Below are 15,502 nucleotides of genomic sequence, written 5' to 3' on the forward strand. Positions count from 1 at the left end.
AGGGAGATTAAAAAATGCATGCCGAAAGGGCAAAACCACAATTGTCGTGAAGGATTTCAATATGCAGGTAGATTGGGAAAACCAGGTTGGTGTTGGATTCCAGGAGGAGATAATTCTAGAGCGTCTATGAGATATCTTTCTAGAACACCTTTGTTGTTGTGTCCACAAGTGAGATAGCTATTCTGGATTGGGTGTTGTGCAATGAACCAGAATTGATTACGAAGCTTAAGGTAACAGAACCCTTCGGGGCAAGTGAGGGCATATTATAGAGCAAAAATTAGTGGGAGGTTAGAGGGTTGGGAAACTTTTAAAAACCAACAGAAGGCAACTAAAAATGACATTCAGAAGGTAAAGATGGAATACAAAGGTAAGCTAGCCAATAATATTAAAAAGGATACCAGAAGTTTTTTCAGATACATAAAGTGTAAAAGAGAGTTGAAAGTGGATATCAGACCACTGGAAAATGATGCAGGAGAGGTAGTAATGGAGAACAATGAGATGTCAGACGAACTGAATAAGTATTTTGCATCAGCCTTCACTGTTGAAGAAACTAGTGGTATAGTGGAAGTTCCAGGTGTCGGGGTCATGAAGTGAGTGAAGTTACCATTACCAGAAAGAAGTTTCTTAGGAAACAGAAAGGTCTGAAGGTAGATAACTCACATGGACCAGATAGTGTACACCCCAAAGTTCATAAAAAGGTGGCTGAAGAGATTGTGGAAGATCACTAGATTCTGGAATGGTTCTGGAAGATTGGAAAATTGCAATGTCATTCCACACTTCAAGAAGGGAGAGAGGCAGAAGAAAGGAAATTATAGGCCAGTTAGTTTGTCCTCAATGGTTGGGAAGATGTTGGAGATGATTATTAAGGATGAGGTCTCAGGGTACTTGGAGGCACATGATAAAATAGGCCATAGAGAGCATGACTTCCTCAAGGGAAAATCTTGCCTGACTAATCCATTGCAATTCTTTGAAGAAATAACAAGCAGGATAGACAAGGAAGTATCATATGATGTTCTGTACTTGGATTTTCAGAAGGCCTTTAAAACGTGCCACACATGAGGCTGCTTAACAAGCGAGAATGCAGATATTACAGGAAAGATTCTAGCATGTACAAAACAGTGGCTGATTGGCAGGAGGCAGCGTGGGAATAAAGGGAGCGTTTCTGGTTGGCTGCCAGTGACTACTGTTGTTCTACAGGAGTCTGTGTTGGGACTGATACATTTTACATTATATGTCAGTGATTTGGATGATGTAATTGAAGACTTTGTTGCAAAGTTTGCAGACGATATGATGAAAGGTGGAGGGGCAGCTAGTTTTGAGGAAGTAGAGAGGCTACAGAAAGACTTTGACAGATTAGAGGAATGGGCATAGAAGTGGCAAATGGAATATAGTGTTGGAAAGTGTACGGTCATGCACTTCAGTAGAAGAAATGAAAGGTTTGACTATTTTCTAAATGGAGAGAAAATACAAAAAAATACTGAACTGCAAAGGGACTTGTGAGTCCTTGTGCAGGAATCCCTGAAGGTTAGTTCGCAGGTCTGTGGTGAGAAAGGCAAATGTGGTGCTAGCATTTATTTCAAGAGGACTAAAATATAAAAGCAAGGAGGTAATGTTGACACTTTATAAAGCTCTAATGAAGCCTCACTTGGAGTATTATGAGCAGTTTTGGGCCCCTTATTTCAGATAGGATGTGCTGAAACTGGAGAGGGTTCAAAGGAGGTTCCCAAAGATGCTTCTGTGATTCAATGCCTTGTCATATGACAAGTGTATGATGGCTAAGGGCCTGTATTCATTAGAATTCAGAAGAATGAGGGGTGGTCTCATTGAAACCTATGAAATTGATAGAGTGGATGTGAAGAGGTTGTTTCCTCTAGTGGGAGAGTCTAAGACCAGAGGACACAGCCTCAGAATAGAAGGGCATCCTTTTGGAATGGAGATGAGGAGGAATTTCTTTAGCCAGAGAGTGGTGAATCTGTGGAATACTTTGCCACAGGCAACTGCTAAGGCCAAGTCTTTATGTATAAAGACTGGCTGTACCCCTTGACAATAAATACTCATGTTTGAGTACTGTTGGGGGGGACAGCCTTCCTGGCAGAAGTGACAGTGGCCGGGCCTCCAGCACAGAGGATGGACCTGTAGCTCAGAAGGGTAGGGATAGAAGAAAGAGGACCATAGTAATAGGGGACTCGATAGTCAGGGGTTCAGACAGGCGGTTCTGTGGATGTGATCCGGACTCCCTGATAGTAATTTGCCTCCCTGGTGCCAGGGTTAGGGACGTTTCTGATCACGTCCAAGATATCCTGAAGTGGGAGGGTGAGGATCCAGAGGTCGTGGTACATGTAGGTACCAATGACATAGGTAGGAAAGGGGAAGAGGTCCTGAAACGAGAGTATAGGGAGTTAGGATGGCAGTTAAGAAGAAGGACCGCAAAGGTAGTAATCTCGGGATTACTGCCTGTGCCACGCGACTGTGAGAGTAGGAATAGAATTAGGTGGAGGATGAATGCATGGCTGTGGGATTGGAGCAGGGGGCAGGGATTCAAGTTTCTGGATCATTGTGACCTCTTCTGGGGCAGGCGTGACCTGTTCAAGAAGGACGGGTTACACTTGAATCCTGGGGGGACCAATATCCTAGCGGGGAGGTTTGATAGGGCTACAGGGCAGACTTTGAACTAGTAAGATGGGGGGGGCGGCGGGAATCAATTTGAGGAAACTGTGGGAGAGGAGGTTAGTTCACCAGTAGAGCAAGTAAATAGACAGTGTGTGAGGGAGGAAAGGCAGGTGATGGAGAAGGGATGCGCTCAGCCCGAAGATGTAGAGGAGAAGAAAGAAAAGGATAATAAATTTGAATGCATTGTTAGGGATGAAAAGAGAGGAGGGGGTGGAGAGTATCTTAAATGTATCTATTTTAATGCTAGGAGCATTGTAAGAAAGGTGGATGAGCTTAAAGCGTGGATTGATACCTGGAATTATGATGTTGTAGCTATTAGTGAAACATGTTTGCAGGACGGGTGTGATTGGCAACTAAATATTCCTGGATTTAGTTGCTTCAGGTGTGATAGAGTAGGAGGGGCCAGAGGAGGAGGTGTTGCATTGCTTGTCCGAGAAAATCTTATGGAGGTGCTTTGGAAGGATAGATTAGAGAGCTCCTCTAGGGAGGCTATTTGGGTGGAATTGAGGAATGGGAAAGGTGTAGTAACACTGATAGGAGTGTATTATAGGCTACCTAATGGGGAGCGTGAGTTGGAAGAGCAAATGTGTAAGGAGATAGCAGATATTTGTAGTAAACACAAGGTGGTGATTATGGGAGATTTTAATTTTCCACACGTAGACTGGGAAGCTCATTCTGTAGAAGGGCTGGATGGTTTAGAGTTTGTGAAATGTGTGCAGGATAGTTTTTTGCAACAATACATAGAAGTACCAACTAGAGATGGGGCAGTGTTGGATCTCCTGTTAGGGAATGCAATAGGTCAGCTGACAGATGTATGTGTTGGGGAGCACTTCGGGTCCAGTGATCACAATAGCATTAGCTTCAATATAATTATGAAGAAGGACAGGACAGGACCTAGAGTTGAGATTTTTGATTGGAGAAAGGCTAACTTTGAGGAGATGCGAAGGGATTTAGAGAGAGTGGATTGGGTCAAGTTGTTTTATGGGAAGGATGTAATAGAGAAATGGAGGTCATTTAAGGGTGAAATTATGAGGGTACAGAATCTTTATGTTCCTGTTAGGTTGAAAGGAAAGGTTAAAGGTTTGAAAGCACCATGGTTTTCAAGGGATATTAGAAATTTGGTTCGGAAAAAGAGGGATGTCTACAATAGATATAGGCAGCATGGAGTAAAGGAATTGCTCGAGGAATATAAAGAATGTAAAAGGAATCTTAAGAAAGAGATTAGAAAAGCTAAAAGAAGATACGAGGTTGGTTTGGCAAATAAGGTGAAAGTAAATCCGAAAGGTTTCTACAGTTATATTAAACGCAAGAGGATAGTGAGGGATAAAATTGGGCCCTTAGAGAATCAGAGTGGTCAGCTATGTGTGGAGCCGAGGGAGATGGGAGAGATTTTGAACGATTTCTTCTCTTCGGTATTCACTAAGGAGAAGGATATTGAATTGTGTAAGGTGTGGGAAACAAGTAAGGAAGTTATGGAACCTATGACAATTAAAGAGGTGGAAGTACTGGCGCTTTTAAGAAATTTAAAAGTGGATAAATCTCCGGGTCCTGACAAGATATTCCCCAGGACCTTGAGGGAAGTTTGTGTAGAAATAGCAGGAGCTCTGACGGAGATCTTTAAGATGTCATTAGAAACGGGGATTGTGCCGGAGGATTGGCGTATTGCTCATGTGGTTCCATTGTTTAAAAAGGATTCTAGAAGTAAGCCTAGCAATTATAGACCTGTCAGTTTGACATCAGTGGTGGGTAAATTAATGGAAAGTATTCTTAGAGATAGTATTAATAATTATCTGGATAGACAGGATCGGATTAGGAGTAGCCAGCATGGATTTGTGTGTGGAAGGTCATGTTTGACAAACCTTATTGGATTTTTTGAAGAAGTTACGAGGAATGTTGACGAGGGTAAGGCAGTGGATGTAGTCTATATAGACTTCAGCAAAGCCTTTGACAAAGTTCCACATGGAAGGTTAGTTAAGAAGGTTCAGTCGTTAGGTATTAATGCTGGAGTAATAAAATGGATTCAACAGTGGCTAGATGGGAGATGCCAGAGAGTAGTGATGGATAATTGTTTATCGGGATGGAGGCCGGTGACTAGCGGGGTGCCTCAGGGATCTGTGTTGGGCCCAATGTTGTTTGTAATATACATAAATGATCTGGATGATGGGGTGGTAAATTGGATTAGTAAGTATGCCGATGATAGTAAGGTAGGAGGTGTTGTGGATAATGAGGTGGGTTTTCAAAGCTTGCAGGGAGATTTATGCCGGTTAGAAGAATGGGCTGAACATTGGCAGATGGAGTTTAATGTTGAGAAGTATGAGGTTCTACATTTTGGCAGGAATAATCCAAATAGAACATACAGGGTAAATGGTAGGGCATTGAGGAATGCAGAGGAACAGAGAGATCTGGGAATAACAATAGACAATAGACAATAGGTGCAGAAGTAGACCATTCGGCCCCTCGAGTCTACACCGCCATTCTGAGATCATGACTGATCATTCACTATCAATACCCAGTCCCTGCCTTGTCCCCATATCCCTTGATTCCCCTATCCATCAGATATCTATCCAGCTCCTTCTTGAAAGCATCCAGAGAATTGGCCTCCACCGTCTTCCGAGGCAGTGCATTCCACACCTCCACAACTCTCTGGGAGAAGAAGCTCTTCCTCAACTCTGTTTTAAATAACTGACCTCTTATTCTCAATCCATGCCCTCTGGTACTGGACTCTCCCAACATCTGGAACATATTTCCTGCCTCAATCCTATCAAATCCTTTAATTATATTAAACGTTTCAATCAGATCCCCTCTCAATCTCCTCAATTCCAGTGTGTACAAGCCCAATCTCTCCAATCTCTCTGCGTAAGACAGCCCTGCCATCCCAGGAATCAACCTAGTGAATCTACGCTGCACTTCCTCAATTGCCAGAATGTCCTTCCTTAAACCTGGAGACCAAAACTGTACACAATATTCCAGGTGTGGTCTCACCAGGGCCCTGTACAAATTCAAAAGAACATCCTTGCTCTTGTATTCAATTCCCCTTGTAACAAAGGCCAACATTCCATTTGCCCTCTTCACTGCCTGTTGCACTTGCTCATTCACCTTCATTGACTGGTGAACTAGGACTCCTAGGTCTCTTTGCATTTCTCCCTTACCTAACTCGACACCGTTCAGACAATACTCTGCCCTCTTGTTCCTGCTTCCAAAGTGGATAACTTCACATTTATTCACATTGAATGACATCTGCCAAGTATCTGCCCACTCACTCAGCCTATCCAAGTCTCCCTGTATTCTCCTAACGTCCTCTTCGCATGTCACACTGCCACCCAGTTTAGTATCGTCAGCAAACTTGCTGATATAGTTTTCAATGCCCTCATCTAAATCATTGACATAAATCGTAAAGAGCTGTGGTCCCAATACAGAGCCCTGTGGTACCCCACTAGTCACCTCCAGCCAGTCTGAGAAACACCCATTCACTGCTACCCTTTGCTTTCTATCTGCCAACCAGTTTTCTATCCATGTTGAAACCCTGCCCCCAATGCCATGAGCTCTGATTTTACTCACCAATCTCCTATGTGGCACCTTATTGAATGCCTTCTGAAAATCTAGGTACACAACATCTACTGGCTTACCCTCGTCTAACATCCTTGTTACACCCTCAAAAAACTCCAACAGATTAGTCAAGCATGATTTGCCCTTGGTAAATCCATGCTGGCTCGGCCTAATCCTATTTCTGCCATCTAGATGTGCCACTATTTCGTCCTTAATAATGGACTCAAGCATCTTCCCCACGACTGACGTTAGGCTAACAGGGCGATAGTTCTCCGTTTTCTCCTTCCCTCCCTTCTTGAAAAGTGGGACAACATTAGCCACTCTCCAATCTTCAGGAACTGATCCTGAATCTAAGGAACTTTGGAAAATGATTACCAATGCATCCGCAATTTCCTGAGCCACCTCTTTTAGAACCCTCGGATGCACACCATCTGGACCCGGGGATTTATTAGCCTTCAGTCCTACCAGTCTACTCATCACAGTTTCTTTCCTAATGTCAATCTCTCTCAATTCCTCTGATATCTTATGACCCTGGCCCATCCATACATCTGGGAGATTGCTTGTGTCCTCCCTGGTGAAGACAGATCTAAAGTATGCATTAAATTCTGTTGCCATTTCCCTGTTTCCCATAACAATTTCTCCCAATTCATTCTTCAAGGGGCCAACATTGTTCTTAACTATCTTCTTTCTCTTCACATAGCTAAAAAAGCTTTTGCTATCCCCTTTTATATTCCTGGCTAGACTGAGCTCATACCTGATTTTTTCTCTCCGTATTGCTTTTTTAGTTAAGATCTGCTGTTCCTTAAAACTTTCCCAATCATCTGTATTCCCACTCATCTTAGCCCTGTCATACTTCTTTTTCATTAATGCTATACAATCTCTGACTTCCTTTGTCAACCACTGTGGCCCCTTCCCCCTCTTTGAATCCTTCCTTCTCATTGGAATGAAAACAGTACATAGAAAACATGCAATAACAGTGCATAGTTCCCTGAAGGTGGAGTCTCATGTAGATAGGGTGGTGAAGAAGGCTTTTGGAATGCTGGCCTTTATAAATTAAAGCATTGAGTACAGAAGTTGGAATGTAATGTTAAAATTGTACAAGGCATTGGTAAGGCCAAATTTAGAATATTGTGTGCAGTTCTGGTCACCGAATTATAGGAAAGATATCAATAAATTAGAGACAGTGCAGAGACGATTTACTAGGATGTTACCTGGGTTTCAGCACTTAAGTTACAGAGAAAGGTTGAACAAGTTAGGTCTCTGTTCATTGGAGCGTAGAAGGTTGGGGGGGGGGGAGATTTGATCGAGTTATTTAAAATTTTGAGAGGGATAGATAGAGTTGACGTGAATAGGCTGTTTCCATTGAGAGTAGGGGAGATTCAAACAAGAGGACATGATTTGAGAGTTAGGGGGCAGAAGTTTAAGGAAAATACGAGGGGGTATTTCTTTACTCAGAGAGTGATAGCAGTGTGGAATGAGCTTCCTGTAGAAGTAGTAGAGTTCAGTTCAGTTGTGTCATTTAAGGCAAAATTGGATAGGTATATGGACAGGAAAGGAGTGGAGGATTATGGGCTGAGTGCGGGTAGGTGGGACTAGGTGAGATTAAGAGTTCGGCACGGACTAGGAGGGCCGAGATGGCCTGTTTCCATGCTGTGATTGTTATATGGTTATATGGTTATATATTTAAGGTGGAGGTTGATAGATTCTTGGTTGGTCAGTGGATGAAGGGATGCAGGAAAAAGGCAGAAAAATGAGCCAGAGAGGAAAATTGGATCAGCTATGATGAAATGGTAGATCAGATTGGATGGGCCAAATGGCCTAATTCTTCTCCTCAAGCTTATGGCTTATGGTCTTATATTTGGAGCATTTAAGAAACTCTTAAATAGTCACATAGATGTTAGAAAAATGGAGGATTATGTAGAAGGGAATGGTTAGGTTGATCTTAGAGCAAGTTAAAAAACTGGCACAATAAGGGCTTGTACTGTGCTGTAATATTCAATGTTCTATTCTGCATATGCTAGAAATCCACACACAAACTGCTGGAGAAAAGCAGCAGGTCAGGTAGCATCCATGGAGAGGAATAAACAGTCAGTGCTTTTTAGCTGAGACCTTTCTGAGTTCTTCCCCCTTCCTTTCCAGTTTTGAAGAAGGGTCTTAACTGTTGATTGCTCTCTATAGACGCTGCCTGATCTGTTGAGTTTCTCCAGAATTTGTACGTGCTGCTGCACTCTAACCCTCTTTCAGTAGAGGGTAGCAATGGGAATGTTCTCAGCTAAGGTTTTGAACCCTTTAGACTTGTGTAACGAGGCAATGTATGAGAGAGGCGACTTACCCATCGAACCTTTGTATACCGGGACCAGCCAGGACGGCTGTAACCAGCCCAAGGAGACAAAGAAGCTTCATCCTTCTGACAAGCCAATTCAATGAAGATACCTTTTTATATGCCGGGATTGCACTGTTGCACTCAACTGCTTTCGGTCCTTCCTCTTTATTTGCTGACACAGTGGAAATTATGACTTACATGACCTTGAGAATTAATATCTCTAATCTTCATAATGAGATCGAAAATGGCACTACTACCAATAATATTTTATCAGCTTCTGACTGGGTGGCTATTTCACACAAACAAGGTCAAAATCAAACATGTTGTTTTTGTTCCAAGGAGATATAATGAAAAATTCTTATTTCAAGAAACTACATACAAAACACACACACTCGTGACTTGTGGCTGTGGAGTCACTTTTAGGGACTCTACGGTTTAATGTATTGTGTCCTATTTGTTTGCTTTTCACTGTTTGCATAATTTCTTCTTTTATCATCTATCTGATGGTCTTGTTGTGTGGAGGTTTCCTTTAAATGGGTTTCATGGTGTTTCTTTGTTTTGTGGCTGTCTGCAAGAAGGCGATTCCCAAGGCCGTATACTGAATATGCACAATGATGAATGTAATTTGAACTTTGAAAACACACACACACACGCACACACATACACGCATGGGCTGCAACATTTCAATAGAAATACAAACATTTTTAAAAAACTGCAGATGATGGAGATCATAAAGAGGGACAGGACATGCTGAAAAAACTCTTCAAATCAGGCTGCATCTGGAGAGAAATGGAGTTAAGGGTTCAGGTCAAAGACCATTCATAAAAGTATGAAGGACACAAACGAAGCTTAGAAAACTGCAGAGGGGGTGAATCTAACAGTATAAAATCTGGGTAATTGTGGAGGTAAGCTGTAAATTTTACCCTGGTTAGTGTTTTTCCACGCAGAGGGGTGGGGAGTATATGGAAAAAGTTTCCAGAGTAAGTGGTATGTGTAGGTACGATTATGACCTTTAAAAGGCAATTGTATATGTATGTAGAGGGACAGGGGCCAACTACAGGCAGATGAGATTAGCTGAGGTAGCCAACTTGGCTAGCATGGAAGATTTGGGCCCAAAGTCCTGTTTATATTGGTTTATGTCTCAATGATTCTTGTCATTTATTGAAGTTCTGAGAAGTTGGAGGACATCAATCCCAGCTAGAGAACACAATCATCCCTGAAATGTATTGTAGATCATGTGGCTCAGCTAATTTCCACAAACAGGAACGAGATAATGTGCAGATCAACAAACGATCAGCTGGAGAAGCTCAGCAGGCCAAACAGCATCTGTGGGAGGGAAGGAACTGCTGCCTTTTGGATCCAAACCTTGCATCAGGTCTATGCCAACAATTCCAAGCTCCAGCAAATGCTACTCAACCCACCGAGTTCCTACAGTAACTTGTTTGTTGCCCCTGATTCCAGCATCTGCAGTCTCTAGTGTGAGGGGCAAAACTATGGATTGGAATGCAAGGTTTAAGTCAGCCATTTCTTTTCAAAGTACAGTCTGTACGGCACTGAATGCTTCATCTGAAATATGGCAACTTCAACGTTACAGTGTTTCCTGTATAACTCTATAGAGAGTTATACAGCATGGACACAGGTCCTTTAGCCCAACTCATTCATGCTGATCAAACTGTCTGGTTGAACTAGTCCCATTTACCCCGTATCCCACTAACACATTCCCATCTCTGTATCTGTCCAAACTTTGCAACTGTACTGTTCTCCTCCTCTTCTTCGATCCATACCCCTCTAACCCATTCCTATCCCTGTACCTGTCTAAACTTTGCAACCGTACCTGCCTGCACAACTTCTGTTGTGTTTTTAATATTTCAGTAATATTTGTGTAATCTTCTAAATATATCATTTGATTAAGCATTCCTGTTCATTTAAATAATTCATTATGGGTTATTTGTAAAAAGATGTGATTTCATAATTCACCATGCTACCACATGATGTGTGTGAGCCTCACTTAAAGTAAACTCACATTTCAGACTCCCATGTCTTCCATTGAATTAGTTTAATGTTTCAAAGTTACGAAACATGACAATTTCCTCGATCGATGTCCCTCTGACCCATTCCTATCCATCCACCTGTCTAAACGTTGTAACTGCACCGTTCTCCTCCTCTTCTTCGATCGATGTCCCTCTGGCCCATTCCTATCCATGTACCTGTCTAAACATTGTAACTGTACTGTTCTCCTCCTCTTCTTCGATCCATACCCCTCTAACCCATTCCTATCCCTGTACCTGTCTAAACTTTGCAACCGTACCTGCCTGCACAACTTCTGTTGTGTTTTTAATATTTCAGTAATATTTGTGTAATCTTCTAAATATATCATTTGATTAAGCATTCCTGTTCATTTAAATAATTCATTATGGGTTATTTGTAAAAAGATGTGATTTCATAATTCACCATGCTACCACATGATGTGTGTGAGCCTCACTTAAAGTAAACTCACATTTCAGACTCCCATGTCTTCCATTGAATTAGTTTAATGTTTCAAAGTTACGAAACATGACAATTTCCTCGATCGATGTCCCTCTGGCCCATTCCTAGCCATGTACCTGTCTAAACGTTGTAACTGTACCGTTCTCCTCCTCTTCTTTGATCGATGTCCCTCTGACCCATTCCTATCCGTGTACCTGTCTAAATGTTGTAACTGTACCGTTCTCCTCCTCTTCTTCGATCGATGTCCTTCTGACCCATTCCTATCCGTGTACCTGTCTAAACATTGTAACTGTACCCGCCCACACTGCTTCCGCCAGCAGATCGTCTGCGTGCCCACCACACTCTGAGTGAAAAAATTGCCCCTGAGATCCCTCTTCAGTCTTTCCCCTCTCACGTTTAACCTGTGCCCTCTACTTTTAGATTCCCCTAGCCCAGGAGAAAGATTGGAGCCACTGACCTTAACTCTGCCCCTCATGGTTTTATGAACCACTTTTAGGTTACCCTCAGCCACTCATGCTCCAGGGTAAAAGAATCCCCGGCCAATCCATGTAGAGAAGTATCAGCCCAGCTCTATGTGCTTGAATGGAATTGAGTGCATGATCTTCTACATAGCTGACACACAGAAAGGTGCTCTCTGGGTTTCCTGCTCTGATATCTACATTGACAATGTTAGATGATATGTTCATTCATCTCATTTCTGGCTGCAGGAGCTCTCTCTGCACTTGAATGCTACCGCGATGTCAGGTTTTCCCTTCAGGGAGGATTTCACTGTCTCAAGTGTGCTGTGTCATTGAATAAGTTATGACATTTGGTGGATACATGCAAGGTCTTTCCACCAATGTGTAGCACATTACTCAAAAATGGAGGCATCCCACTGTCATAGCACATTGAAATAGCTTTATTCAATATAAATGGTGATAATTGAAGGAATATTTTATTTACGAGCTGTGTGCTTACAAAAGGCAATACCAAATCGAACCAGACATGAGAAATGATCAAATACTCCAACACTGTACAATGCCAATAGCTGAAAGCTTACAAAATGGCAGGCAGTGCTGTAGTTTCATGGGGTGAAGATCATAAAATTACATGCTGTAAGTCTTCCTTTAAAGTTTTCTGGGAGGAATTCCCAAACACAGAGTCTTCAGAGTAAACACGTCAACATGTTCTAACAATGTGAAGGGCATCCAGCTGCAAGGGAAGAGAGTGGGAATATAGCATTGAGCTGGATGATCAGTAGTAAATGGCAAAGCGGGACTGAGTAGGCAAATGGACCACGTTTGACCCTGTTTTTTTTTTCCCCTTATAAATACAGTGATTGACAGTATCACACGCAAATCTTGTTTTCTTTATCACTTATTCACAGTCATTGGTCATGCAAGTGTTATACGTGGAAAGTCAGTCCTCTTCATAGGGTGGAAATATCAAACACCAGCAGGCACAGCTTTAAAGAGATTCTTTGAGTGCCATGGGATACTAGGTTTGAATTGCACAAACATGTATCTTTTGAGCATGCAGGCTCAGGGAAGTGGGCTGAATGGTCTCTTATAATGCATATTAGCCAAGCTCAGTCATCAGTTTTGAAAATGCACTTACAAGTAAAGCCATCCGAACCATTGAGTACGCTACATGAAGTGTTGTCCCTCATTTGCTCCGGTTTTCTCCCACGTTCCATGGATAGGTAAGTTGGCAGGTTAGTTGGCCGTTGTAAATTGACCTCATACTGAGTGTGTTGTTGGAAAATGAGGGAGAGCTGATGGGTATATATCAGAGAATAGATTGCATGCTTTGAGGGCTGGTACGAAATTAATGGGCTTACTGGTTTCCATCTTATGCAGTGTAGTGTTCTACCAGTTCACCTGAGAATCAAACTGCAATGTCAATATATTGTTAAAGGTGTAGTGTAAGTATACATTAATTGTCACTGGTTGTGATGAGCTTCAAAGCAAACTAAAGGAACATCAAAACCCAAGTCATAATCTCATACCCAGCTTTCTCTCTATGTGCTCTTCTAGTTGGAAAATGGTGATGAAGCTCTATACCTTTCCTCACCAAGTTTTGGTCTGTGATAGCAACATACTTTGGAGAAATCAGAGGACAGGACACTTGTAATCCCATTTCACCATCTGCTCAGTGATGCAGTCTCAAGTCCTATGAATGATCATTAGGATGAAGCGCAGACCAGGTTGGTTCTTCCTATGTGGTTGCCGGGAATTCAGGAGCAGAAACTGTCCTTTCTGTTGAAATGGTGCTGTGAGAAGAATAGATTGGATGAAGCATTGTCCCAGGTTGGAGACTGTGATGGTTCTGCTGATTAGCACCAAGGAATCAATATTGGAATCCTGCCATCATATTGGTTGGGTGAACCCTGCTTCATTCCATGAACTTGAGTCTCAGTAAAGAGGAGCTGGTGGAGGTCTGACAGAATTATCATTCATCTAGATAGATAGGACAATTTATATATTTCAGAGCTGAGGGCATTTGGAACCCAATTGCCCTTGAGAAGTTGGTAGCAAATTCCTGCTTGAACTTCTGACAAACGTTCTGCCACAGTCCTCTTTCAAAGGGAGTCCCAGAACTTAGAACCGGTGATGATAAAGGAAAAGGAGCATGTTTCCAAGACTGAACACAAAAATACAACTGCAGATGCTGTGGATCAAAGAATACGTACACAACGCTGGAAGAACTCAGCAGGTCAGGCAGCATCCGTGAGAAAAGAGTAGCCAGCGTTTTGGGCCGAGACCCTTCATCAGGAATGGGGATTTCCAAGTCTGTGTGTGACTTGGAAGGAAACTAGCAGGAGTTGAGCATTTCACGTGACTGATGATTTCTCCCTTGCCGTGATAGAGGTCAGGTTCTGAGAGGTGCTGTTTCAAAGAGAACAAACATCCATTTTCCCGTCATAAAACCTCATTTGAAAATATGGTCTAATCCATTCTGGTGGACTTGAACCTGCAACAGCTCTGAACTCAGGAATTTCATATCATCTTGCTTTGTGGGCTACATACATTCCTGCTTCTCCTTGCTCAAGCTGCTGAAGTTCAAATTGAAGAGGCTCCTGTTTTCACTTGCCGAAGTTTTATATACAAGTGTGAATCTAGGGACAGAACCACAGTTTTCTATTGCAAAGCACTGTGCTGCTTTGCAATCAGTCCAAGCTCACCGGAGATCTGTGATGAAATTTAAACATGCGTGGGAATGCTGGCAAACTAGAAAGCTAGCTTACACTGCACTCGAGATGTCCATTTGCTTTGTCAGTGATTCGATGGTTCGGTACGATAATGAGCTCAGTTTCGTTGACAGACTCGGGTGCGGCTTGATCTCGGGAGGTATGCACCTCAGGAACAGGAAGAGCTTCTCTCTGAAGTTGTGGCCAACAAAGCCATAGAGGATGGGGTTGAGGCAACTGTTGAAGTAAGCCATGCAGATGGTGAAGGGGATCGAGGTGTCGACAATTTCAGGGATGCGGCAGTTCTTGATGATCTCCAAGCGGGAGAGCACGTCCAAGAATGTGAAGACTTGGAATGGAAGCCAGCACAAAACGAATGACACGACAACGGCAATGATGAGCTTAAACGCTTCATTGCTTGCTGGCTTGTTTCGTCTAATCTGGTACGTCTGCACCAAGCTCTTGATGATTAGGGAATAGCAAATCAGGATGATGAAGAGTGGGATTAGAAACCCCAGAAGGGTCTTCAGTAGTGCCATGCCAAATATCCACTGCTTCTTGTGGTCCTTCGGGTAATCGAAAGCGCAAATAGTTCGATTCCAACTGTCGTAGTGGGACGTGCTGCGGAAGAATGTGGCGGGCAGGCTGGCAAAGCCAGCAAGGAACCAGACCCCGATGCAGGCGACCCAAGCGTGGACCAGGGTGCGCCTGGTCCTCGCCTTCATGGGGTGCACAATGGCGAGGTAGCGGTCCATGCTCAGGCAGGTGATGAGGAAGATGCTGGCATTCATGTTCAGCAGCACGACAGTGGCGCTGGTCTTGCACAGGAAGTTTCCGAAAGTCCAGTGGTACCTCATAGCTGTGTAGGCTGCCCAGAAGGGCAAGGTGATCACAAAGATCAGGTCAGCCAGGGCAAGGTTCAGCAGGAAAATATTGGCAACTGTCGTCAATTTCAGGTAGCAATAGATAACTATCATCACCATGCTGTTTCCCAGTACTCCCACAACAAAGATGATGGTGTATATGATGGGGATCATAAGGAAGATATAGTCATGCCTTCCCCCTATGGTGCAGCTGGTAGAATTGGTCTCCACTGAGATATTCCCCAGTGAATCCTTGGACGTGCTTTCTCCCATTTCCTCCTCAGAGATCAAGTTGTGAAGAACACTGGTACTCTCCATCATCCGCACACCACTCAGGATCTGCAGACAGAGAAAAAATAAGTCTTTAAGAAATTGGAAAACTACATGGACTGTTTCCCTAAAGGCAGTGACAGATGGTGAGGGAGAAGACCTGACATGATAAGC

General features: G+C 43.0%; 1 protein-coding gene across 4 annotated transcripts in view; it reads right to left on the minus strand.

The window, feature by feature from the left end:
• Nucleotides 1-11,901: 11,901 nt before the first annotated feature.
• The window catches only part of agtr1a (angiotensin II receptor, type 1a), a 41,760-nt gene continuing 38,159 nt past the window's right edge, over nt 11,902-15,502 (minus strand). For 3 of the 4 annotated variants that reach the window (XM_059993412.1, XM_059993405.1, XM_059993420.1), the window contains exon 2: nt 11,902-15,397. In XM_059993412.1, coding sequence (XP_059849395.1) covers nt 14,249-15,379 — 1,131 coding nt within the window. In that variant the 5' untranslated portion in view covers nt 15,380-15,397 and the 3' untranslated portion in view covers nt 11,902-14,248. Of the gene's footprint in view, nt 15,421-15,502 lie in introns of all 4 variants that reach the window. The other variant, XM_059993427.1, reaches the window with a different exon arrangement.

The sequence above is a fragment of the Hypanus sabinus genome, chromosome 2, assembly GCF_030144855.1.
Source record: "Hypanus sabinus isolate sHypSab1 chromosome 2, sHypSab1.hap1, whole genome shotgun sequence".
Classification (NCBI taxonomy): domain Eukaryota; kingdom Metazoa; phylum Chordata; class Chondrichthyes; order Myliobatiformes; family Dasyatidae; genus Hypanus; species Hypanus sabinus.